The 25,863-nt window shown below is 48.1% G+C and overlaps 2 protein-coding genes across 2 annotated transcripts in view; both read right to left on the bottom strand.

Moving 5' to 3' along the window:
* Positions 1-5,003, bottom strand: part of CHRNA3 (cholinergic receptor nicotinic alpha 3 subunit) — a 31,126-nt gene extending 26,123 nt beyond the window's left edge. The window contains exons 1-4 of the mRNA XM_036907588.2: positions 4,765-5,003; positions 3,076-3,215; positions 2,917-2,961; positions 1,678-1,787 (exon numbers count right to left, since the gene is read on the bottom strand). Of these exons, the coding sequence (XP_036763483.2) occupies positions 1,678-1,787; positions 2,917-2,961; positions 3,076-3,215; positions 4,765-4,852 (383 nt within the window). The 5' untranslated portion in view covers positions 4,853-5,003. The remainder of the gene's footprint in view (positions 1-1,677; positions 1,788-2,916; positions 2,962-3,075; positions 3,216-4,764) is intronic.
* A 3,047-nt stretch (positions 5,004-8,050) lies between these two features.
* On the bottom strand, positions 8,051-25,225 carry CHRNB4 (cholinergic receptor nicotinic beta 4 subunit). Its single transcript, XM_036907589.2, has 6 exons — positions 24,914-25,225; positions 20,668-20,816; positions 13,910-13,954; positions 13,698-13,807; positions 11,896-12,883; positions 8,051-8,963 (listed from the first exon to the last, which is right to left on the bottom strand). Exons 1-6 carry the CDS (start codon positions 24,966-24,968, stop codon positions 8,823-8,825), a joined length of 1,488 nt encoding a protein of 495 aa, XP_036763484.1. The 5' UTR covers positions 24,969-25,225; the 3' UTR covers positions 8,051-8,822.
* Positions 25,226-25,863: the final 638 nt, after the last annotated feature.

Here is a 25,863-nt window from a genome sequence, read left to right as displayed (position 1 = left end):
TGGAAAGCAGTATGGAGGTTCCTCAAAAAGCTCAAAATAGAAATACCATTTGACCCAGGAATTCCACTTCTAGGAATTTACCCTAAGAATGCAGCACTCCAGTTTGAAAAAGACAGATGCACCCCTTTGTTTATCGCAGCACTATTTATAATAGCCAAGAAATGGAAGCAACCTAAGTGTCCATCAGTAAATGAATGGATAAAGAAGATGTGGTACATATACACAATGGAATATTATTCAGCCATAAGAAGAAAACAAATCCTACCATTTGCAGCAACATGGATGGAGCTAGAGGGTATAATGCGTAGTAAAGTAAGCCAGGCTGAGAAAGACAAGTACCCTATTCACTCCTATGTGGAGTATAAGAACAAAGAAAAACTGAAGGAACAAAACAGCAGCAGAATCACAGAACCCAAGAATGGACTAACGGTTACCAAAGGGAAAGGGACTGGGCAGGAGGGGTGGGAAGGGAGGGATAAGGGCAGGGAAAAAGAAAGGGGGCCTTACGATTAGCATGTATAATGTGGGGGGGCATAGGGAGGGCTGTGCAACACAGAGAAGACAAGTAGTGTGTCTACAGCATCTTACTATGCTGATGGACAGTGACTATAATGGGGTTTGTTGGGGGGAGACTTGGTGAAGGGGGTAGTCTAGTAACCATAATGTTCTTCATGTAATTGTAGATTAATGATAATAAAATGAATTTAAAAAATAAAAATAAAAAAATATTTTCATCAAAGGCAATAATGAGCCAATAAGATAACATTTCCAAATGTAAAAAAAAAAGAAAATTAGCAGGAGACCTAAATAGACATTTTTCCAAAGAAGATAACCATATGGCCAAAACCACAGAGATATCACTTCACACCTGTCAGAATGGCTATTACCAAAAATAAATAACAAGCATTGGTGAGAATGTGGATAAAAGGGAACCCTCCTACACTGTTGGAAATGTAGACTGGTACAGAATTAAAAATAGAAAAAACATTCAATCTAGCTATCTACTGAAGAAAATGAAAACACTAATTCAAAAAAGACATGCATTCCTATGTTCATTGCAGCATTATTTACAATGTCCAAGGTATATGGAAGCAACTTAAATGCCCAACAATAGGTGAATGGATAAGGAAGTTTTGGTATATATATAATAGAATATTGGCTGCAAAAAAGAATGAAATCTTGCCATTTATGACAACATGAATGGACTAACTGAAATTAGTCATTATGGTAAGCAAAGTCAGAAGGAAAAAGACAAATACCATATGATTTATACATAGAATCTAAAAAACAAAACAAATTAACAAGCAAAACAAAATAGAAACAGACTCAGAGATACAGAGAACTGATGGTTGCCAGAAGGGAGGAGATGGGGAAATAGACAAAATAGTATTGTGAAAGGGATCAAGAGATGCAAATTTCTAGTTGTGAAAGACATGGGGATATGCAGCATAAGGAATATAGTTGATACCGTATTTGTATGGTGACAGATGATTACATGCACTTACTGTGGTGAGCATTTCATAATTTATGTAAATGTCGAATCACTATGTTGTACACCTGAAGCTAATATTGTATATCAATTATTCTTCAATTTAAAAAAAAGGTGTGAGGAAGGCTAGGCTGTAAGTGCACCAGACCCAATATCCCTGGGAGGCTGCAGGCCACCAAGCACCTTACTTGTTATACAGCACAATGTCTGGCTTCCAGATCTTCTGTGCAGGGACGCGCATGAACTCTGCTCCATCATAGTCGGAAGGATTCCACTTCAGCTTGTAGTCATTCCAGATCTGGGGGGAGAGAGTAAGGAAGGAGAAGGAGGAACAAAAGAACCAGCATGGTTTTACTTCTCTTAACATCAGTCTTGAACTCCCTACTTCTGCTTCATGTCACTGACCACACAGGCCCAGTTTATCATGTGGATGCTAGTAGGAAGACAGCACTGGGCTCTGTGTTCAGATTGCCTTCTGACTGCGTGGAAGCCACCAGCTCCATGACTGTGGGCAAACCCGGCCCCTCACCAATCAAAGAAGGAGGACCGGTGCTTTCTCTTGTCCTTTCTGGTGCCAAGTCCAGGTTCATGCCTTAGCTCCTGCTGTATATGTCCCTGAAATGGCTCTTTATGATCTTTTTCAGATGCCCCAAAAACACAATAACAGAGTGCTAAGGACACACAGAACCCTCTTCCACCTCCAGTTTAAGCAGGGTTGGCCTCTAAAGGGTTCTGGGAATGGAACTATGGTTCCATCAGATCCCAGGAATGTCCTGAGCGCCTGAGAGAGGCGAGGCTGTGGCCAGGAAGAAAACGTGCCTTAGAGTGCTAATTGGGCACCATGCCCATCTGGCTTTCCAGCCTCCTGGGGAGGAAGGCTGCATGAGCAGAGCACTCAGTTGGATGGGCTGGCAGCAGAGTCACCATTAGACCAGTGGGTTATTTGTCCAGGTCTGAACAAACCCTGGGAAGGATATGCAAGTAAATTTCTTTGGCCTCACTCTCAACAAAAATCCACAGCCCCTATTCCCACCCTAATAACAAGAACAACAGCACTTGTTTTTGACTTAAGGATGACTTTTTGGCAAGAGAAAGGGAAGGAGGTGGTCTCAGGAACCACCCCAGAGTTCAGGGCCTGGGCTCCAGACCAAGGTCTGTCCCACTTTGTTGTGTGACTGTGGGAAAAATCTCTCTCTCCAGGCTGCAGTCTGTCATCCGTAACTCGAGAGGCTGGGCCATGCAGTCCTTCCAGAGGGACTGTAGACCAGGGCATGTGACCCCAAGCCCAGGAAGAGACGGATGAGCCAGTCAGTGGACCCCAATCTGTGTCCATAGAAGTGAAGCCAGGTCTTGGGTCCCTTATTGATTTACAGACAGCAAATAAAGCAGTCACCACCAGGGGGCAGCAGTGCTCAGGGTCTACTCACTTGCTTAAGCCACAGGTTGGTCTCCATAATCTGGTTTACTTCATCCTAGACAGAGAGATTGAAGTTGACGTGTGAATTACAAAAACAAGGCTGGTTCTGAGAAAGGCTCTTCCAGAAACCCCATTCCCCATGGCCACAGTTTGTGACCCCAGCACTCACCACTTTCACCAGCTGAGACATAGACACCTCAAACTGGATAATGACAGGATCTGACACATTGAGCACAGGCCGGATGATCTCGTTGTAATCTTCAAAGAGCTGCTCAAACAGACGGTGCTCTGCCTCCGAGGCGCTGGCCACTGACAATTAGACCTGTCAGACCCTGGGGAAACTGCCACTTTTCCCTTCACCAGAGACACCACCCACCTACAGCCCCCTCTCAGCTTGCTGGGGGTCCTCTGGAACTCCAGACTTTCAAATTAGTCTTACTACTTAAATTGAGGCCCAAGAGAGACAAGGATTCCATCAGGTCATACGTTCAGTGAGAAGCATAGTGGTTTATAAGTCTGGGCTCTGAATTTGGATAGATCTGGTACAGATCCTGACAAGCTATTTGTGAGCTGTGTGAGTTTAGGCAAGTGGCTTGACCTCTCTGAGTCTGTTTATTTGTGAAAATATCAATTATAAATGTGTCCACCTCCTTAGGGCTGTTAAAAGCTTAGCTTAGTCCTGGCATATGGGAGCTCAAGAACTATCCTACCTTCATTGTTACTATAAGGCAGGGATGTGATGCAAACACAGTCTACCTAGGTAGAGCAGTTCACTGTTTCTGTGATGGAGAGAAGACCAGTCTGCTCCCAGGTCACCCAGGGCCAGATGTTCTGCACTCCAGCCTGCAGGAGACTGTAGCCCAGGTCTGGGGCTCTCCTTCATCCCACCCAGGACCCTCTAGGGGTGTGGCCACCAACCCTCTTAGAAGCAGGGTGTGTCAGGGGCTTCCATGATCTCAGAGTGTGACCCGTGGTTCTGCTGATGCTATCTTCACATCCTGATCAAAGACCCTTGTCTCTCTGAAACCCTGGGATCCCCTTTGTTCAAAGCCACACCCCAGGGGTCTTGAACCTGGGGACCGTCTGGGAAAGGAATGAAGGGAATCCTTGGTGAAGTCCAACGCAACTTCTCCAGGTCTTGAGAATGGGGTGCCGCCCTCAAATAAAGGAGAGGCCACAGGCAGCAACTGTGTAGGGAGTGCCAGGCACTCGAAGTAGTGGGTGTCTCAGCACCAAGGAGGCAGAAACAGCGCTCTGAGTACAGTCAACGCGTTCTCCCCGCAGCCTACCGGCCGCAGGAACCCCTCGCAGCCCTACCAGATCCCTCGCCACTTGGCATCTCCCAGGCACCCTGAAGAGCCTTCTGGTGGCGTGTCAGGACGGGCTTCTCCCTCTTGCTTTCCTCTTAGAGACCAGCGGAAAGCGGGGGCACGCGCTGCACTGCCAGGCGTCTCGGTTTACACCGTCCGGAGCGCGGAGAGACAGGGAGGAAGGCTGGCGCGCCGGCTGCCGCCCCCTCGCCCCGAAACGACTCCCCTCTCCCAGAAGGCCTTGGTCAACTCTTCAGCTCTCTGACCTGTTTCCCACCTATTGGTAAAACTGGGAGGGATGCAGGCGCTGGAGCGGCCCGGCGCCCGGTGCGCCGAGTAGGGGCGAAGGGCAGAGCCAGGACTCCGATCTGTAACCCCTGGAACGGGGAATGAAGCACCACAGCCCGGGCCCTCCCCGCGCTTCCCTGCATCCTGACTATCAGGCAGGGGGTGCCGAGAGGGAAACGGCAACCGCGCCCCTGCTCTCCGCCTCCCGGCGCTGAGCTCCGGACAGCAACCGTTCCCACCCCGCGGCCCCGAGTCCAAACCTGGGAGGACCAGCAAGAGCAGCAGCAAGGGCGGCGCTGGCAGCTGCGAAGACCCCGAGACGCGGACTCCACGCGGGTGGGCGTCCATCGTGACTCTGCCTGCCGGCCCGAGACCCGCGCGCACGGGCGGCCAACGTCGAGGGCTCGGCGGGCGGAGCGGATCTGAACCTCGGAGAGGCGGCGCGCCAGACAGACTCGTCCCGCCCACCGCTCAGGCTGGGCCGAGGCCTCCCGGACCCGCCGCGCCTCGCCGCGCCCCGCCCCGCTCCTCCCAGCCCCGCCCCGCCCCGCTCCTCCCAGCCCCGCCCCGCCCACAGCCCCGCCCCGCCGGGCGAGTCCGGCCCCAGGCTCCGGGCCTGGGCTCTCCCGAGGCGCGCCCTGCCCAGCGCGGGCTCCTCTCGGCCTCCCTCCCAGTCCCGCGGCCGGGGGCGTTCTGAGTCTCCACGGGGGCAGCCGGGGAGATGTGCTGCCGCGTGGGAGGCGCAGAGCGGCCCCTGGTCCCTGTGCTGGCGGGTCTCAACCTTCTGACTGTTCGCTGGTCCTCCTGAGAGGCTCTGACACCCTCAGTACTAGGTCTCGAGATTTGACTCTGTAAGAAAGTGTTTTAAAAAAAAGTGTTAAATATTTTAGGTGTGATCGTGGTATTTGTGTTTTTAAGAGCTTTTATGATTTAGGCCGGGAAGAGTCAGTCAATCGAAACAATATCCTCCATGAGTCAATTGAGGCTAGATGAGTATCTGGAGGTTACTTCGTTTGACATATTTTTTAAGAGGTAGAACAAAAGAAAGAAAAAATAAATAAAAAATGAAGCTTCGAATCTAGCCATCAGAAAGGGCACTTTGCTTCCACGCTGCTGCAGAACTTCTTATGCACACCTCCCCATGCGCACCCCTGGGGGCGCTGGCAATTTGCAGTGTCCAGGCAGGCTTCCCCAGGCCCGCCTGGCCTCTCTGACTAGGCACTGAGCGCGGGGTGGGGCGCCTATAGGCTTGCTTGCGGTTCTCTTATCACAGGACAGGTGAGGCGCCTGCTTATTCACATTAAAACCAAACAAAAGGAGCCATTTTGTGGAACCCAGAAAATGTTTGTAAGAATTAGCGCCAAACTCTCAGGCCCCCGTTTAGAGCATTCTCATTCTCTTGGCTAAAAACCCTTCATTTGGAAAGTGAAATCATATATCCAACCAAGAGCTTATATATCCAGAAGATATAAAGAACCCTCAAAACTCAACAGTAGCAGTAGATAGGTAAGAGGGATCTTACTGGGTAATGTAAATATTCTAAAACTGGATTATGGTGATAAACTTACTAAAACTCATTGATTTTTACACTTAACATGGATGAATTTTATGATAGGTAAATTATACCTCAATAAAGATGTTTCTAAAATGAGCAAAGAAGTCATAAACAGATACTTCACCAAAGAGGATATACAGAAAGCAAAAATTTATTGAAAAGATGTTCAGCGTCACTAGCCAGTAGGGAAAAGGAAATTAAAAGCAAGATGATATATCACTTCATATCTACTGGGATGACTAAAATAAAAAACAAAACACTGCTAATACCAAGTGCAGACAAGGATGTAGAACAACTGGATCTCTTATACTTTGCTGGAGGGAATGAAAAATGGTATGCCCACTCCAGAAAAGTATTTGATAGTTTCATGTAAATTAAACATACACTCATATAACCCAGCAATCACACTCCTGAGTATTTTAGAGAAATAAAAACTTTTGTTCACACAAAATCCTATACTTGAATGTTTATAGTGGCTCTATTCATAATTGCCAAAAACTGGTAACGACTTACAGGTGCTTCAACATCCACATGATAGAACGCTGCTCGACAAAACAAAAGAGCAAGTTATTGGTACCCTTAACATTGTAGATGAATCTCAAAGGCATTATGCTAAATAAAAGAAGCGTCTCTCCAAAATTTAATACTATATGATTCATTTAAATGACATTCTTGTTCTTGAAAAGACTAAAGTGATAGAGAAAATATCAGTCGTTGCCAAGACTAGGGGTGGAGGGAGGCATGACCATAAAGGAGTAGCAGGAGAGAGCACTTTTAAGTGATGGGTCTTTTCTGTATCTTGAACACACAAATGTATCAATGTGTTAAAATTCATAGAATTTTACATAGAAAGTCAATTTTGTTGTACAATTCTGTGCAGGTTCCTGGACCCAAGTCCAGTGTGTGAGTGTGTGGGTGGGGGTGGGGGTAGTTTCCCATGCATGACACCAAGCAATTCTCAAACACCAGCGGAGTGTCTGAGAATTCTGACACAACTAACTTCCGACACTATTTGCCTGGAGACAGCACCAGATCCCCCAGGTTAGGGGTTCAGTCCTACAGGAGCACCCTCACTCCTCCAGATTCCAGTTGTTTTGGGTGATGGGTCTTTCCAGTGCTTACCTGTGCTTCTGACCCACAGGATACAGATTGGAGATTCCAAGGAACTACCTCTTAGGTTCCGTTAATTTGCTAGAGCCACTGACAAAACTCAGGAATAACACTTCTGTTTACTGATTTAACAAAGGATACTGCAAGTTATCAGCCAGATGAAGGCATACATAGGGTAAGGTTCCAAATAAAGGAGCCTCTGTCCTGGTGGGGCTTGAGGCCACACTTGGTGGCACTTGGAAGGGTTCTGTTCCCCAAGCATGAAAACTCTCTCAGACAGGGAAGCAGGATGCAAAATGGAGCAAAATGTTCTTCTTGTGGATTTTTACAGCATAGTCATGACTGAAGTCATTAGCCAGTGGCTGATTTAACCTCCAGTCCTTCTTCCCTCCCAGGAGGTTGGGGGCTGAAAGTTTCTACCCTCTAATCACATGGTTGAACCCTGGCAACCAGCCCCCAACTTTGGGTCGGGGTTTAAGAATCTTCCTATTAACATAACAAGACACTCATTTCACCTTTATGGCTCTGAAGCATTTTCAGGAACTGTGGATGAAGACCAACTATACCTGAGAAATATATATTTTGGTCATCTGATAATAATTTTATGATAGAATTTTTTTAAAAGTCCACCTCCATGTCACATATATTTTGAAAGCCTACAACAGGCCAGGCACTAGGCAAAATATAGTATGTGGGGGGACCAATTAGAGCACCTGTGAGGGAGATACCCCCAAACCCAGCTGTGACATAGAGCAGACTGTGACCAGGGATATGGAGTGTGTAGGAGAGAACCATGCCTTTCAGGTGTGGAGCCAAGTATGGCTGCTCAGACGAGGGGCATCAGAGCTTGAAGGAAGAATAGGAGCGAGCCATTATTTGATTCAAAAAACATTTATTGAGCACCTACTATATGCCAGGCTCTGTCTTAGGCCCTGGGAATACTGCAGGGAATACCAGGTCCCTACTCTCACAGAGCTCAAACTCTAGTGGGTAAGAGAGGACAATGAACATGCCACTAAATAAGAGCATGAGGTACTGAGGATTGCTGCAGGAAGGTGGTCGAGACATGTGGCCATGGGAGGAGAACACTTTAGAATAAGTGACTGGAGGGGGTTACAGTGGAACACAGGAGGGATCAGAGTGGAGTCCTGAGTGATGCGGCCTTGGGAAGAGTTTAGGAGGCCCTTGGGAAGGTTTGAGAAGGTACAGCACATGCAAAGGCTGTAAGCTGGGAAGGATTTGGGTGTGTATGAGGGGCTGAAAGAAGGCCTGTGAGCCTCAGGGACGAGGGGTGGTGGGAATGGGTGGGGAGATGGAAAAGAGGTAGGCCGGGGTGCAGGCAAGATGCATGGCACATATGAGATGCTACTTTGGTGCTCATCCTCCCCAGCCCCTGGTGCAGGGGCTTGGGAGGAAAACTAGCCAGAATCAAACTGTCCAAAGCCCACTCCTGCTGGGGTTTCCTGGGGCTCCTCCAAGGCCTTCAGGGAGTTCAGTCTGGGACCCCCATCCTTGCCTCTGCCTCAGCCATGGCTGCTAGCCTCATATTTATTTAGGGCCTCATCAGCCATAGGAAGGAAGCAGCAAACTGCCCACCTGGCCACTCACATCATCTCACTTCACAAATCCAGGGGCCCCTGGGCACAGAGCAGCTTAGGGCCCCTCAGAAGGTGTATGGGTCTGGAAGAGGGGAGGTAGGAAAAGCCCCACAGTGCCGAGCACACACACAACCACGAACACCCACAGGAACAGCCGATCCACCACCATAGCCACGTATTTCCAGTCTTCAACAACCTGTGGGCAGAAAGAGGGGCCAGTTACAGGCACTGAACGCTGGGATCCTCCTGTACTTTCCCCTGAACTGGGCCCCCTCTCTCTGGCCAGGGACCTTACAGGCCACTCAGAACTTGCTGGGGACCTCTGTGCCTCTCAGGTCCTCAATCTACCCCTTGTGGCCGCCACTGTGGCACTGCAGAGCCACTGGGAACACAGGCTATACAGCAAAGTTAGGAATGGAGGGGGTTACCAATATCACACATTATGATTTGAAAAACACATCTTATAAATAAGGGGACAAGGCCCCTTCTCTTATTTTCACCCTAAGCCTTCTGCTGGAGCTGGCTTCCCACAAAGGAAGATTCGGGACCCACCTGGATGTGCTGCTGCTTAATTTGCTCATTTCCATAGCAGCAGTGTCTGCTAGTTCCTATGATTAAGACCCAGCCCCTCCTGCTGCCTCACATCTCTCTTTCTCTCCCTTTGGTCTTCTCAGAGGTGGCTGTGGGGTGCGAGGTTCATAGAAAGCTGGCTGCCCTTTGCAGGTATCACCACAAATGTGCCCACCTTCTTTGTGCCCTGAGAGTGAGCCAGCACCTTGGTCTCCCCCCACCACACTCTGGATGGTCTGGATTCCCCGGCTGCCCTTTCCTAGTGCAAAGTGGCCAGATCAGAACTAAACAGAGGCTCTGGAGTTGGAAATTTGGGCAGCAACAGGCCAGCTGATGTCAGTGACCCAATTTGTCAGGGCTGCATCGACGGTGTGTATCTATCTTCCAGGGTAATCCTGTGCCCATCGGTCCCCTCACCCCCAGCCAAACAACTGTGGCCTGTCCCTAAGATGCAGCAGGCATGCCCAGCTCTGCACGCTGAGTGCTCCTCGGCTGTCCTGGGTTTCTTTCCGACAGCCTGACAGCACTCATTTCAAATGACTTTTTTTGGTGTGTGTGCCTTTTCTTTTTATATTTTTGTGATATGCTATTTATAGTGACCAGCTAATAACCAGGAGGATGAAAGTGCTGTGGATGAGAAACACAGCTTGGGCTGGTTTAGCAGACAAGATCTGGAAGGAAAGAAAGCCTCTTTTTCCAGCTAGATATGAGAAAGTTATCAATCAAGAAGTCCACCATTTGCTCAGTACAGGGCAAGAAAGTTTAAAGACATCAGAAAGATCCAAATATATGGAGCTTGGTTCTGCTCTGGGCTAGCTGTGTGACACTGGGTAAGTCAGTGGGCCTCTCCCTATTGTAAAATGCGGGTTTGAGTAAGTGCCACTTCACAGAGGGTTCCTGGGAGGGTTAGCAATAATATATGTCAGGTCCTGGCTGGGCAGCTGATGTATGGTTGCAGCTCAATTAACACTGGCAATTATAATAATGGTGGGTCCTGCCTAAGCTACTTTCCACAAGAGGCTTTTAATTAATTGAGTCAGAAAGAGCAGGAGACCTGCAACTGCCAAGACCTTTAGAAGAGAGAGCTCAGAAGGGGTGCCAGCTCATATGGGGGCACAAGAGACCAGTGTTTCTCAGCCTGCATGTGCACACAAGTCCCTGGGGATCTGGTGGGAGAAGCAGGCTCCTGGACGCCTCCCACAGAGATACTGGCTCAGTCAGTAAGGGTGGCCCCAAAGCTGTATTTTGAAAAGTTGTCCACAAGGTTCTCATTTAGCCAGAAAGGTCCCAAGCTATATAGTAACATTTAGGAGACAATGAATTAGGTAATGCTGAACTACTGAATTGTTTTAAACAAAAGAAAACACAAATTAATTTTTAGAAAGGGAAATCTGACAGTCCTAGAGAGCTGTGTCTCTCCAAGTGGGAAATGCCTAGGAATCTGCCTGGGGATCTGGTGAAAATGCAGATTCTGACTCAGAAGCTTGGGGTGGGGGCCGAGATGCTACATTTCTAGCCAATACCCAGGCCGTGGCTACTGCTGCTGGTCTGAGCACCATACCCCGAGGAGCCACGGTGTGGAGGAGCTTGTGTCCTAAATTCTATTTGTTAGCAATTCTCTTTTCTCTTTTCCACAGCATGATTTTGGAGCTTTTCTGCCCTGCTCTTTTCTCTCTGTGCTAATGGAATCCCAGCATTTTCCCTGGAGAAGGCGTCTAGTGAAGAGTAATGGTGGAAAGACAGGAACAAGGAGACAGTGCTCTTTTCCATTCAGCTGCATGCTGTGCCATAAACACCTTGTTCAAAGAATCTGATCTGATAAGGCGCTGGAATGAGAACACTTGCAAGACCATGAAGCTTGCTCTCCTGACCACTATGGGGATGTATGTGGAAATTTCTGTTACCATCACATTCTGTGTTGAGCTAATTATGAAATTGTCCTTTGAAGTGCAGTTATTTCAGATACCTTAACTCTGGCACTCATTACTTTGTCCTGTGAAAGTAACTTAACCTTTAAAAAGAAATCTGTAATTATAGTCAGCCTACTTGATAATTTATTGCCTTGGTAGCAGTATTTTAATTGATGTTTCCAAATTCCTAAAAGCCATAAAGGTAACGTATGGCTTCCTTGGCAAGCCTATGGGGATGGAGCAGTTTGCCGTTGGCGCCTCAGCCCACACGTGTCCCTAAAGCCTACAGAAGGCATTTTCCAGCCCTCTGACAGCCTCCCACTTCAGGTGCCTGCATTTCCTTTCTTCTCTGCCCCAGGGCTTTCTCCAGCATGCTCCAGAGTTGGCTGGCATAACCAGGAGTGCAGGGGCATTAATGCAGTAGGGATGGATACATTCTAACCATGGGGGATGGGCATTGACAGGTGAATACCCCTGCTTCCCTCCCAGAGTGGGATTCTGAGGCTTGTTCCCCTGCGTCCTCAGAGGGCCATTTCAGTTTGGGATTCCTTATTCAAACCAAGAGTTTGAGAGCCTCTGTCTCATATGAATTAACTGCGGGAAACGGGAAGCTTGTGGGCAGGGGCAGCAGCTTGGCTAGCAACTTACACTCTGCTCTTGGTCATCACTCTTCATGTGCTGGGCGATGAGGCTGACACCCTCTAGAGCCTCCTGCACATCCTGCTGGAACCTCCCAGAAGACCTCAGCCAAAAATCCCTGGGAATACCCGCCAAGTCGGAGCCAACTGGAGACCTGAGAGCTGTAGTGGCAGGATTCACAAAGTACATGGAGTTCCCATAGAGGTTGGAAGGGCTGGCAGGTCCCATGGCCACGGTAGTGGTGGTGGCTCTGGACTTGGTCAGGAGAGACTGGCTGGGCTGGGGGGCCCCGGAGGGGCTGCTGTCAGGACGCTTCATGAAGAGGAAGGTGGGTAGTTTGTGTAGGAAGCAGTGCTTGACCCAGGGCGCCATGGTGTGGGTGCTGGGTGAGCGGTGGTGCACGTTGAGCACACAGACAGTGGTGACAATAGAGAAGGTGACCAGCACCATGGTGAACATGAGGTACTTGCCGATGAGCGGCACATCAAGGGAGGTGGGTGGCACGATCTTGGAGATGAGCAGCAGGAAGACTGTGAGCGCCAGCAGCACGGAGATGCACAGCGTCATCTTCTCACCACAGTCAGATGGCAGGTAGAAGACAAGGATGGCCAGCGAGGTGATGAGCACACAGGGGATGATGAGGTTGATGGTGTAGAAGAGTGGCTTGCGCTTGATAATGAAGTCATAAGTCACATCCACGTAGCTGGGGTCTTGTGGGTTCACTGTCCTTCGCCCTGGAAGGGCCACTATGTCCCATTCACCACTGGGGGTAAAGTCATCCATGCTGGCTGTTGGTGACTTGAGGACCATATCAATCTCTGTATGGTCATAGGTCCAAGAGCGGAACTTGAGGGTACAGTTCTGTTGGTCAAAGGGGAAGTGCTTTACCTCAATCTTGCAGGCACTCTTATAGATGGCGGGGGGCAGCCACAGGATGCTGCCATTGGAGCGGACCATCACATTGGTGTAGAGAGACACCTCGTATGTCCCATCAGCGCTGAGAGTGGGGGCAGGGCATGGAGAGAGCATCATGAAATCCACAGACAAGGCCTGACCACCCACTCTCAGAACTCACCAAAAAGCCCTTCAGTATTATTTCTCACTAATTACCCTTCCAAACTCTCCCTTCCCCATCTCATGCCCTCACTGCAAAGGCCTGTTTTACTTGGTAGAGCAAGCCTTCCAATGAAGCAGCCTAAAAGCTCCTCATGTTTGGTTCATTTAAGCCTCACAATAGTTCAAAGAGGTAGGTTTTATTATTACCCTCATTTTACAGATGGGAAAACCAAGGCTCAGAGACATTAAATGACTTCTTCAAAATCAGAAAACTAGTAAACAATACAGCTGAAATTTGAACTCAGGTCTGTTGTCCCTAACATACTTATAATCATTTCATGCTGCTGTTGATATAACTACAACCCATGAAGAGTTTCTTTAGCTCCCTCCACCTACCTAAGATATTTATGCACAGTAACTCATTGCTACCAATACCCCAAACAGAAAAAGCAACTGAGGGTCCAAAAGACAGTATGGAGGATAAAAAGAGCACTGGACTCCGGGTCAGGATGCTGGCCCTGGTGCCAGCTGTGCTAGAGAGTGAGTTAGCAAAGGCCCCCATCTCTGGGTCTCTGATTCCCCAACTGTACCTGAGTGTGCTGACACTGCTCGTTTCTAATTCCTCTTCTAGACCGATGGCCTGAAAGTCTGAGTGAAGCACAGATGAGGACTGAGGTTGAACTAACGAACTGAGGAGCCCAGAGGCTGGGCCCACTGCCCTGGCCCTCACCAACTTAGCCAACCCTGCAACTCACTTGTTGTAAAGCACAATATCAGGCAGCCAGATGCGCTTTGCAGGGATCCTCAGGATGTTTACACCCTCATAACGGGAGCTGTTCCAGGCCAGACGGTAGTCAGTCCATTCCTGAGCAGATAGGTAATGCCCCTTCATTGGTAGGTCCATCAGCACCAGGAGGCAACCCTAGAGGAAAGTCCTTCTGGGCTGGGGATCCATCAGGGCACTTACCTGCTTCAGCCAGACGTTGGTGGTCATAATCTGTTCTCGCTCATTCTGGGGAGGAAAATGGGGTTATCAGTTCAATGGGTAGGAGGAGCCCTCACATACAGATCTCACTTTGTCACACAAAAGGCTCTGAGCTCCAGGGACATGTGACCAACTGCTGGCCCAACATCTCTTGTGTGGCTCAATGGTGTTTTACACCCAGGGTGTCTGAGACAAAGCTCATGATTTTCACACAAACCTGGTCCTCCACTGGCACCCCCAGCCATAGAATTCCACATGCCAGAAATCTGGGAGTTGTCTCTGACACCTCACTTTCTGATCCATTAGTAGGTCCTATGGATTGTATTTCTTACAAGTATCTCAAATTTGTCTGCTTTCCTTCGTCTCCATGGCACCATCATCTGTCACCTGGACTATTGGTCTTCCTGCTCTGCCCTAGCCTTTAGTCTACTCTCTGCAGAGCGGCCAGGGTGCTGAAAAATACAAAAATCCTACCACAATAATCCAGCCCACCCTAATCCATTTCTCTCTAGACCATTGCAAGACCCTCCCATTGGTCTATGTCCATTGTGCACCACCCGCATCCCCAACACACACACATCTATTCTTCCTATGCAGCCAGAATAAACTTTCCAAAATTCCTGCCACTTTCCCCTTCAGTTCTATCCCTCCATGGGTCACTTCTGTGGCTTTCTTTAGATATATAATAAAAATCTAACTCCTTCACAGGGTCTGCAAGGCCTTTCCAACTTTCCCAGCTTCGTTTCACCACCCTCTTTCCCTTTATTCTGTGCTCTGTCCTTGCACCCTCCATCCCCTTGCCACCTTCAGTTCTCTGCGTCTTGTGTTCTCAGTCTGTACATTTTCCCTGCCTCCTCTTCAGCAAAATAACTTCCAGCATCTTGATCTCAGCTTGAGTCACTTCTTCAAAGAAACTTTCCTGAACCCTCAACTATGTGAGCATATCAGTAGGATAAGGTTCAGCTGCCAGTAACAGTCAGCCAGAGTAACACTGGTTTAAATAAAGTTTACAGTTCAGACATATATGGTGTTTTCTTCTCTACAAAGTCTTCAGGGACACACATTCCTTCCAGCTTTCTTCTCTGCCACACCTAGAGTGTAGTCTTATTAGCATGGTCCAAGATGATTGTTGTAGCTCCAGCCATTATGTCCCCAGACTGTTGAGGGAAAGGTGGGAAGAAGAGAGAGAAGGATGTATGCCAATTGTCTTTTTTTTATTAGAGTATTTAAGCCATTTACATTTAATGTAGTTATGATATGTTTGCTTTAAACCTATCATCTGTTTTCTGTTTATTTCTTTTTCTCATTTTTCTTGCCTTACTTCAGATTATGTTATTCCATTTCTCCCAATATTAACCTGGAGACTACAATATGCATATTCTTAACTTTTTAGAATCTAATACAAATTAGTACTTTTACCATTTCTAGAACAAGGCAAGAACTTTAGAACATTTCAATTCCATCTATCCCCTTCTGACTTTTGGGCGATTGTTGTCATGTATTTAATTCTACATGTAATTAAAACCTTGCAATATATTTTTATTGTTTTATACTGTCAATATCAATTTAAATTAATCTTTACATTTACTCTTTGTTTTGCTTCATTCTTTCCTACATTTCTGTGTTTCCATCTGGGATTATATTCCTTATGGTCAGATTTTATTTATTTTCTATTTCTTGTCTGAAAATATTTTATTAAACCTTCATTTTTGAGGTTTATTTTCACTGGTTATCTAATTCTAGGTTTGTGGGTTTTTTCTTACAGCAGTTTTAAAATGTCATTCAGTGTTCTGGCTTCCATTTTCAGCTGTTAGTTTTATTGTTGCTTCTGTCTTTCTTTTCCCTCTCACTGCTTTTAAGATTTTCTTTGTCTTAGGTTGTTAAGAGTTTTAATATGAATTACCTGGGTATGATTTTCTCTGTACTTACCCCTCATGGTATTCACAGATCCTTGGAATCTGTAGTTTTATGTCTTTGGTCAGTGTTGGAAAATTCTCAGCAAGTGTCATTTCAAATATTACTTCTGTCTTATCCTTTATTTCCACTTATTCTGGAACTCCAGATATACATGTTAGACCTGACCTTCTTTTCTTTTCATGTACCATATTATCTTTTTTTCAATCAATACAGATTGTCCATCCTTTTTTCTATCATTTGTCCAGTTATTTTCCATTGACATTTCTTTCAGTTCATTACCCTCTTCTGCTATGACCAATCTACTTAACCAATCCAGTGAATTTTAATTCTCCATCATTATAATTTTTTGAACATATTAATGGCTGTTATTTTCTTTTTAAGAAAATTGATTTATTTACTATTTATTTTTGATAGTGGTAAAATTCACATAACATAAAATTTACCATCTTAATGGCAGTTATTTTAAAGTCTGTGTCTGATCTCTCTAATATCTGAGTCATCTGTTTCCATTGTCTTCTTTTTTCTCTTGGTATTTCTTATTTTACTTGTCTCATTGCATACCTAGTAAGTTTTTATCCAACTTTAATGCCTCCGGGGAGTACTGCTTTTGCCTTTATGGCAGGGAGTTAGAGGAGAGGCAGATCTCCTTAATCTAATCTGTTCTTTCCTAGTTCCTAAGAAGGGAAGGGTTCAAATAGTTCAAAGCAGGTTGTTATTGTGAAGGCTGGTCTATGTTTTATTCATTTTTATTCTTAGGCATGGTCCTTTCAATGTCTCTACCAAGGTCCCATCTCCTAATGGGGCTCAGACTCTAAATGTGTGACTCCAGACCATGAGAGTGCTAAACATTCATCAAGGCTTCCCAGGTTCTCAGCCACCACTTTGTGCTCAGCTCCTTAGCCATTGACCCTTCACTGTTTACTGATTATCACACACTGGGGAAAGCACCATGGGCTGGCAGGATCACCTCCTGGAACCTGGTGCATTAAGTCCTGACTGAGCTCTCAAAGACCCCCAAACAGATGTGGGGAATGGGGTGGATATATATATATATATATATATTTTGGTTATCATTAATCTACAATTACATGAGGAACATTATGTTTACTAGACTCCCCCCATCACCAAGTCCCCCCACATACCCCATTACAGTCATTGTCTATCAGCATAGTAAGATGCTATAGAATCACTACTTGTCTTCTCTGTGTTGTACAGCCCTCCCTGTGACCCCCACATACATTACACATGCAAATCATAATGCCCCCTTTCTTTTTCCCCCTTTACCCCTCCCTTCCCACCCATTCTCCCCAGTCCCTTTCCCTTTGGTCCTACTGGGTTCTGTGGAGTCTGCTGCTTTTTTGTTCCTTCAGTTTTTTTCTTTGTTCTTATACTCCACAGATGAGTGAAATCATTTGATACTTGTCTTTCTCTGCCTGGCTTATTTCACTGAGCATAATACCCTTTAGCTCCATCCATGTTGTTGCAAATGATAGGATTTTTTTTCTTCTTATGGCTGAATAATATTCCATTGTGTATATGTACCACATCTTTATCCATTCATCTACTGATGGACACTTAGGTTGCTTCCATTTCTTGGCTACTGTAAATAGTGCTGCGTTAAACATAGGGGTGCATCTGTCTTTTTCAAACTGGGCTGCTGCATTCTTAGGGTAAATTTCTAGGAGTGGAATTCCTGGGTCAAATGGTATTTCTATTTTGAGCTTTTTGAGGAACATCCCTACTGCTTTCCACAATGGTTGAACTAATTTACATTCCCACCAGCAGTGTAGGAGGGTTCCCCTTTCTCCATAACCTCGCCAGCATTTGTTGTTGTTTGTCTTTTGGATGGTGGCAATCTTTTACTGGTGTGAGGTGATATCTCATTGTGGTTTTAATTTGCATTTCTCTGATGACTAGCTATGTGGAGCATCTTTTCATGTGTCTGTTGGCCATCTGAATTTCTTCTTTGGATAAGTATCTGTTCAGCTCCTCTGCCCATTTAATTGGATTATATGCTTTTTGTTTGTTGAGGTGCATGAGCTCTTTATTATTTTGAATGTCAACCCTTTATCGAATCTGTCATTTATGAGTATATTCTCCCATTATGTAGGATGCCTTTTTGTTCTATTGGTGGTGTCCTTTGCTCTACAGAAGCTTTTCAGCTTGATATAGTCCCACTTATTCATTTTTGCTTTTGTTTCCCTTGCCCGGGGAGATATGTTCATAAAGAAGTTGCTCATGTTTATGTCCAAGATATTTTTCCCTTTGTTTTTTTCTAAGAGTTTTATGGTTTCATGACTTACATTCAGGTCTTTGATCCGTTTTGAATTTACTTTTGTGTATGGGGTTAGATAGTGATCCAGTTTCATTCTCTTACATGTAGCTGTCCAGTTTTGCCAACACCAGCTGTTGAAGAGGCTTTCATTTCATGTGTGGACATTTTTGTCCAGCTTTTCTAACTGTTCTTGTGAAAAGTTTAATGTGCAACATGCTACTTGGCCATTGCTGAAAACTGAAAACCATCTGTCTCTAAAACATTTTTTAAGTTGTAATTTAAATAGTTGTAAATGCTTAGATCTTAGTGTACAGTCTGATCAATTTTAACAAATGTATTATTCATGAACCCCCCTCCTTTCAAGACAAAGAACATTTCTATCACCCAGAAAGCTCTCTTTTGCCTTAGTCCTGTCCCTCACTCCCCTTCTGTCACTTAGCAGCTGATGTTTACATGCCTGAGGGCATTGGTTCAAGTCACTGGCCTCCTCAAAGAGCTGCCTCTGAAGGCCTGCTTGACTTACCCAGCACAAACACCTTGCCTACTTCCTAGAAACTTCCATATTCAAAGTGGTTATACCCATAACTCTCCCTCCTTGAAAACCAAGCCCTGACATACAGAAGAGGGAAAAAAATCCTAAAACTTAGTATCTGTTCTAAATTCAGCTTTCAGGATAATAACAACTCATAGTGGCACACTCACATGCATGGGGGCTGGAGGCTGTACCCTATCCTCCTTCTGGTAACTTCTGCATGGGGCCCACAGTGCAGATCTGGCACTGGCAGCCTTAGCCTAGAATCTTGGCCAGAGTGCCTGGCTGTTCACCCTCACCAGGACAGCAGCTGGGCTCACCCCATTAAGCAAAACCCCCTTGGCAAGACAGTAATTCTCAGTAACCAGCCTGGGCATAGCCTGGCCAGAAGCCCTTATTTCTTCCAGTCGGCCTACAGAGGGGAGAGGGACAGAGAGCACAAGCTCTTCATTCCTTGAGAGGTCTTGGTTGGAAGGGCTGGGTTTATGGGGGCCAGTTGTGCTAGGGAGAGGGGCAGTGGGTAAGAAGGCAGCCACCTGACTAGAGGAGGCTCAGCCAGCTCATTTACCTCCTTCCCCATGGCTGGACAGAAAACCCTACATGCTCCTCATATAAACTCCCCTCAGTGCTGCTGCCAAGGGCAGGGTTCCAGCCCAATGCATAGGGATGTGGGAAGGGCCACATGGGGAAAGTTAACAATGGGCCATGGTTCCCTCAGACATCCACACCTCAGAGAAAGCAAAGGGAAGAAGGGGAACTCCCTGGTACCTCAGCTTTCCTCAGCACCCCCACCCCTTCCCCACATCCACACACTGAGACCTGACAACCCTGCTGTGAATTCTGCAGTCCATTCCTCCCTTCTGTACCTTCAGCAACTGCCCTTATTTGTCCAGACCCTCACCCACATGGCTATACTGGGGCAGGAGTTGCCTCTGGTCCTGTCCCTATTCCTGGACATCTGGATCCATTAGTTTACTGCAACCTAGCTCCTCTCTCCTCCAAGTAGGGTGTATGTGAGGCCATCTGTTGAGTAGGCTGGGGAAGATAATAGGATAGAGCTGTGAAGACAAGGAGAAGTTAATGGCCATGTTGGGAGCCTACCTGTCTATGGCAGGCTAATTGGTTGCCTACCCAGTGACCATTCCCCTTCACATCTCTATTAACAAAATCATGACTTTGTTAGATATTGGATACTCATGAACTTCATGGACCCTTCCCCATCCTCCTTGACATGTAATGATAAGTCTTAGCCAACCATGGTAATTCCATTCCTCCAGCCAATGATTGGTTAAGGCTTAGGCATGAGCTGCAGCCCTGGCATCTGAGATGTGGGGATTATCTAGAGGGCAGGTCTCTGGGAAAGTTTTCCTTATACTTGAAAAGGGACCCAAGAAGGGATTTGCCATTTCCTGCTGCAGACATTATTATGTGAAGATTTTATGTTTGGAGCTGTGTCTGCCATCTTAGGATGAAGGCAGAAAAAACAAGAGAATCACAGTCCTGACACTGACAACGACCTAGACTCCTGACACCAGCAGACTACTGCATTAACTAGCACTGAAACGATTGGCCTGCTCTCTTGTTATGTGATATATATAATACTCTTCTTATTTGCTTTAACCACTTGTAGTTGGATGTTCTGGTAGTTGAAGCCAAAGCATTTTAATCAATATTGAGATCATGGATTTGTAGGTGACTCCAAACTGTTGCACTAGTGTGCACAGAGTGGCGCAGGACAAAGAGAAGTAAATGAGCAAAGGCACAGACAGTATTTTTGGAATGAAAGAATCAAAGCCTATTAGAGGCAATCAAAACCCTTAACGGTTTGGCAAATTCCTTAATTTATGCATATGGAAAAAGATGAGATGAGCAATCTGGGATCTTGTCTAAGCAATGCCAGAAGTAAAACACAAACCACCCAACTCCCAGCCCTACACACTGAATGGCCACTGCCTTTCCCCAGACCTGGCTGGGGCACTGGAAACCTGCCTTTAGCACAACTGCCCCTGCACCTACCACACTGATGAGCTGGGCTAGGGAAAGCTGCAGCTGGATGGAGATGAGCGGGGAGGAGCCGGTGGCTGGACGGATCAAGTTGTTGTAGCGGGTTTTGTTCAGAAGGTCGTCCATGAGCTTCTCCTCAGCATTGGCCACGTGACAGTCCCCTGGGAAAACATAGATGTGCTGGGCCCTCGGTCATCTGACCCTTACTGATGGCAGTGAAGGGAGCGCAGTAAGGGTGCCCTCAGGGCCAGTGGGAGCAGCTGAAGTGCTGGCAGGGCTGCTTCTCCCTGCGGATTTCAAGTTAAATATATCCAAGGCAGAGCTTGGCTCTCTCCTCCCATGTCCTACCTCTTCCTCCTGTTCCCTCTAGCAGTGAATGGCACATCACACTCTAGACATCCTCCAGAAACTGGAGTGGCCAGCCAGTCCTATTTTGCTTTCCAAGTCTCTCAGGCTGTCCTCCCTCCCGTGCCCCTAGCCCTGCTCCTAGCTTACTATCCTGCCCTCTCCTCCAGTGGCCTCCTCGCTGGTCTCTCCACCCCCACTCTACCCCGACATCATGCACCACGCAATGCCAGAGCAGTCTTCCTCCAACAAACTAGACCAGAGCCCACAACCTCTCAGAGCTGTAGGCAAAGTGCAAACCCAAATGATCTGCATGGCATCCAAAGCCCTTTACCCCTGGTACCAGCTTATCTTCCTCAACCTGATCTTTCCTCCCTCCCTACCTCTACACCCAGATACTATACATTCTGGCCATATCCAACTGTTTTCCTGACCCCATGTAGCCTTCACTGTCTTACTTCTAAGTCTTTGAACACACTCCTGCCAGGATTGTCCCAAGGCCACCAGCCATCAAATATCTGAGTGTCTGTGTTTTGCAAAAAACCAGAAATGGCTCCTGCCTCAGAAAGCTTCCAGTATAGAGGAGAAGAGGTATTACTCTAATGTGGATTTTGTGTGCAGAGCTGGGTGAATGGTGGTGCTTTCACTTAGAAGAGAACAGGACTAGGCTAGGGGGAACTGACTGGGTTCAGACTCAGACCAACTGAGAATACCCAATGCCAGTTGGCTCCTGGTCTAGAGCTTAAAGGAGTGGTCTTGGCTCAGAGCCTCATTCAAGACCCAACAAATGCAGCCTTCTTTGGGGAACCTGACCTAGCCAGGGGCCCCCTGAGTTCAAAGCCCCAGATCTCTTGCCAAGTGGTGTTTGGGTCCATATCGCATTTGCCTCACACATCTGGGAGTGAAGGTGAGGTTCAGGGACTCGATCTTATTTACTCTTGGTGTCTTCAGGAAGAATGTGTGTGTCTTGGAAAGAGGTAGACTCAGAGGAAGGTCAAGGACAGCTAAGCAGGAAGGCCCAGCAGCAAGGAGAGAGATGAGGATGCACAGAGGAAATAGTGTAGGGGCAGGAGAACAGGTAGGAGGAGGATGAGGGAGTAAGGAAGGCTGAAGGGGTGGGGGTTGGGTGGCAGAGAGGGGCTGCTAGCTCACCAGGCCTAGGACTCCGACTACAACCTCCTCTGAAGAGGAGTTCCCAGTGTCTTAGCTAACCCCTCCCTGTGGGTGGGGTCAGAGAGCCCAGATTGTGGATTGCCCAATCAACAACTCTGAAGTGGACTCCTGGGTGGGTGCTGGGATAGACAAATGGCCATAGGGAGCAGTGCCACCCTGCCTGCTTTATGCACTTTCCAAGTCGCTGCCTATCTGGAGCAGATGAAATATTTAGTGCCTTGTGAAAGATGCTGCAGGCGCACCTACTGCCTGCTGTCCCTCCCCCAGACTGCCCATGCTGTCCAGAAGGGGTCGTTTGGATGCTTGGCCTAGATTCTGAGCCCTGCCTCTCATACCTTGGACCTCCTTGAATACTCTGGCTGCCAGTCTGTAGCCCCAGGCTATAGATGGGTCCCTCCCACAGGCCTTCTTCAGTGTGTATATTTTGATTGACTCATTATTTCAGAAGGAAAGGTATGACTTGCCCAAGGCCACCTGGCATGTCTGTGGCAGCTCTGGGGTCAGAATCTGCAGCTCTTGGCCTCCAGCTGTGCCATTCTAGGGGAGGCTGGATCTCCCATTTCTGTAGCCCCAGGGGGCTGGTTGGTCTGGGTTCCTGAGAAGTCAGGGCTGCTCTGCAGGCTGTGGGGGCTTGTGTTCCGGCTCTGAGCCCAGCTGAAATGCTCAGGCTGCTCACCTTTGGAACAGTCTTGCCTCTCTGGCGTTCAGCTGGCCCCGAGGGACATAACCCCACCTTAGTACCAGCTATGGGCTCCAGAGTTAGGGGTTCCCAAAACCTTAAACCATTTAGCTTAACTCCCCATTTTCAGCTGGGGAAACTGAAACCAAGGAGGGGAAGGAATTTACTCAGAGCTTCAGCAAGTCAGAGACAGAGCCAGGTCTAGGAGCTTCTTGCAGACAGAGACCCTTCCCCAACCCCTGTGCCTTCTTTTGTATTTCTTGCTAACTTACTCTAAGGAGACTGCCGTTACAGAGGCTGAGTTGGTGTCCAGAGGAGACAAGTATGTGCTCATGACTATGCCTGTGTTTGTACTTGTATGTATGACTGTGTGGGCTACGGGTGGGGATGACCAGGAGGGCTGCTATAGACTGGAATGCACTCCTACTTCCCCAAAAAGGTGGTGGGGAAAAGCCCGGAACAACACACATTTAGGGTTTTCATCTGCTGCTTTATGCCTGCAAGGTCTGCTAGTTTCAAAAGACAAGGGACATGCCCTGACAAGGATGGTCCAGAATGGGTGGAAGCTTCTGGGGTGCAAATGAGGGGTCACATCTCAGGTAAACAGAGAGGCTACCACTAGGGGTCAGTCATGACCCAATGAATCTGATAAGGAGTGGGCTCCACCTGCCTTTGTCCAGGGCCTTGCCTTCCTAAGCCTTCTCTGGAAAAATTGCTCCCCAGCAGAAAGGGGTTATCCAAGAGGAACCCATAACTGGAATTCTAAACTATGTGAGTGTCTGTACAGTTTGAAAAAGCATAGTGACCTTAAAATCTATATTGGAGAAATGGAAAGATAATACCTATTGGTTTGGGTTACAAACTACAGAAGGTAAAGGTCAACAGAATCTTCCTGCCAAGTGGGCATCCAAAAGGCAGACTGCTTTTCAGTTAGGGTTTGTGAATCTTTTAACTGAGGAAGGGAACAGAAGATTTGTGTTTATTAAAAGGCAGCTATGAGTTAAAAAAAAAAAAGTTAAGGTTTTCACAGTTTACAGAAAGCTTACCATATATTTTCTGTAGCTTCTCCAGTCATTTGTAAGTATCACCTGGATGCTTATATAAATGCATATTCCCAGGCTCTGTTTCCAGATCCAGGACACACACACGGAGTGCAGACACCACCTCTGGTGAGAGCTCCACTTCCCTACAGGAACTTCTATGTCCCCATCACTCCTACTTCCAACAGCCCCTGTGGTGTGTCTCTGTCCAAGATGTAGCCCGGTCCTCTAGGTTGACTAGGGCTCAGAGGACAAGCTTGGGCCAGAGGGTAGGAGCTGAAAGAGTCCTTGGAACTCAGGTGGGGAAACTGAGGCACAGAGAAGGCAACCCTCACCACACCTGGCCTCTGCCTGGGAAGGACTGTTTGGGTTTCATTTCCAGGTGTCAGGGACTGGCAGGCTGCACTTCACGAGCCCCGCCCTCGGCCAAGCTGGCTGTCCAGCCCCTCCAGCCCCCAGGGGTGGATGACCAGAAGCAGTGGTACATTAAGGGTGTGTTTTCTTAGGAGACCCTGTCCCAAACTACAGAACATTCCAGGCTGGCGATTTGGGCAAGCCGCATCCCCGCAAGCCTGTTGCCCGATTTCAACAAAAGTGATGTGTCCTTTCCCCAAGACAGAGCAGCGTGTTTGCTCCCTCGTGTCCAGACCTCTCAGGGGAAGAACCTGTTACTACCCGGAGTCGGTGCCTCTCGGCGTCCCTTCGCGCTGGGGCTGAGCAGTGCTGCCTGCAGAGGCGAGTCCATCGGCCCCAATGCCCAGCCCAAAGGCACGCGCCACGGAGGGAGGCCCTGGCACCCGTGCAGAGAGAGAGGTGGTCCACACCCCAAACCTCACAGACCCACTTATCCGGGCCCGCCCCTCCCACATAGGCTCGTCTCGCCCACACCCTCTTCCGGCCGGGCAACCTCGGGCCACTCCCCCGAGCGCAGGGCACCCTCCCTTCCTTCCCACCTGTGGCCAGTCCCGTCGGGCTCTGCCTTACCCAGGCGCCCCTCCCTCCTACCCCGAAAAGAACTCACCGCGCCTGCAAACGGCAATCAAGGAGAAAAGGACCAGGGAGCGCGCGCTGCTCATGGCTAGCGGGGGCCGGGGAGGCAACCGCGGCGAGCTCAGCTGTGGGGCCACGCGGGCGTCGGCGAGCCGGGCACGGGAGAGCGAGAGCTGGTGGTGCCTTCGGAGGTCTGAAGGAGACTCTGGCAGCGGACACTAGGACCGGGCGGGAGCCCCGCCAAGCACCGCAGGGGCGGCAGCTGCACCCTCCGCCCACTCGGGACGGACGGGGCTGACTGTTCGGGACCAAGCAAGGGCTGTCGCCGGGTGGCTGGCCTCAGTACTTACCCACCTCCTCGGGCCTCCCCGTTTTCCTCCAAGGGAGGTGAGCCTGACCGCTCCTGAACCTTGGTTCCGTTGGGGGAGGTTGAGGCAGATGCAGACTGTTCCGAAAGTGCTGAACTCCGGCGGGGAAGTTCCTGGGCTTTACCTGATGTGTGAATTCACGACTCAGAATGTCTTTCAGAAAATGATCTCAAGTCCATACCCATGGGGTTTGCTGAAAGAAAGGAGCACTGCAGGGAATGGGGAGCAGGCCAGCTGGAGCGGATCACAGCCATCTGCAGACACTGGGGGAGGAGACATTCGGGGAAAGTGTGTGGAATTTGGGAGGGTGAAATAGCTCAGGATCTCTGTACCTAGCTTGGGGGACTGTAAAAGGGAGCAAAGTCCAAGGGAGAGGATAGGGCCGGAGTGGGCTGTCTGTGTCCTTCCCTTTGTGCCTTACAACCTGGGCTGGCCAGAGGCATCTCAGATGCCTCAAGGGAACAAGCAATCTGAAAGAGGACCACCTAGAATCAGTGCCGTTGGTTACAATCAGTACTATTCTCGTGGGGATTGGGGACCTCACAGGACAGGTATCAGCACCAGGGCAGCCCTATTTCTGGACCTGGCCAGAACTGGTGCCTCAGTGTGGGAT

Source organism: Manis pentadactyla, chromosome 11, assembly GCF_030020395.1.
Source record: "Manis pentadactyla isolate mManPen7 chromosome 11, mManPen7.hap1, whole genome shotgun sequence".
Classification (NCBI taxonomy): domain Eukaryota; kingdom Metazoa; phylum Chordata; class Mammalia; order Pholidota; family Manidae; genus Manis; species Manis pentadactyla.
This window is presented reverse-complemented; position numbering and strand designations above follow the sequence as displayed.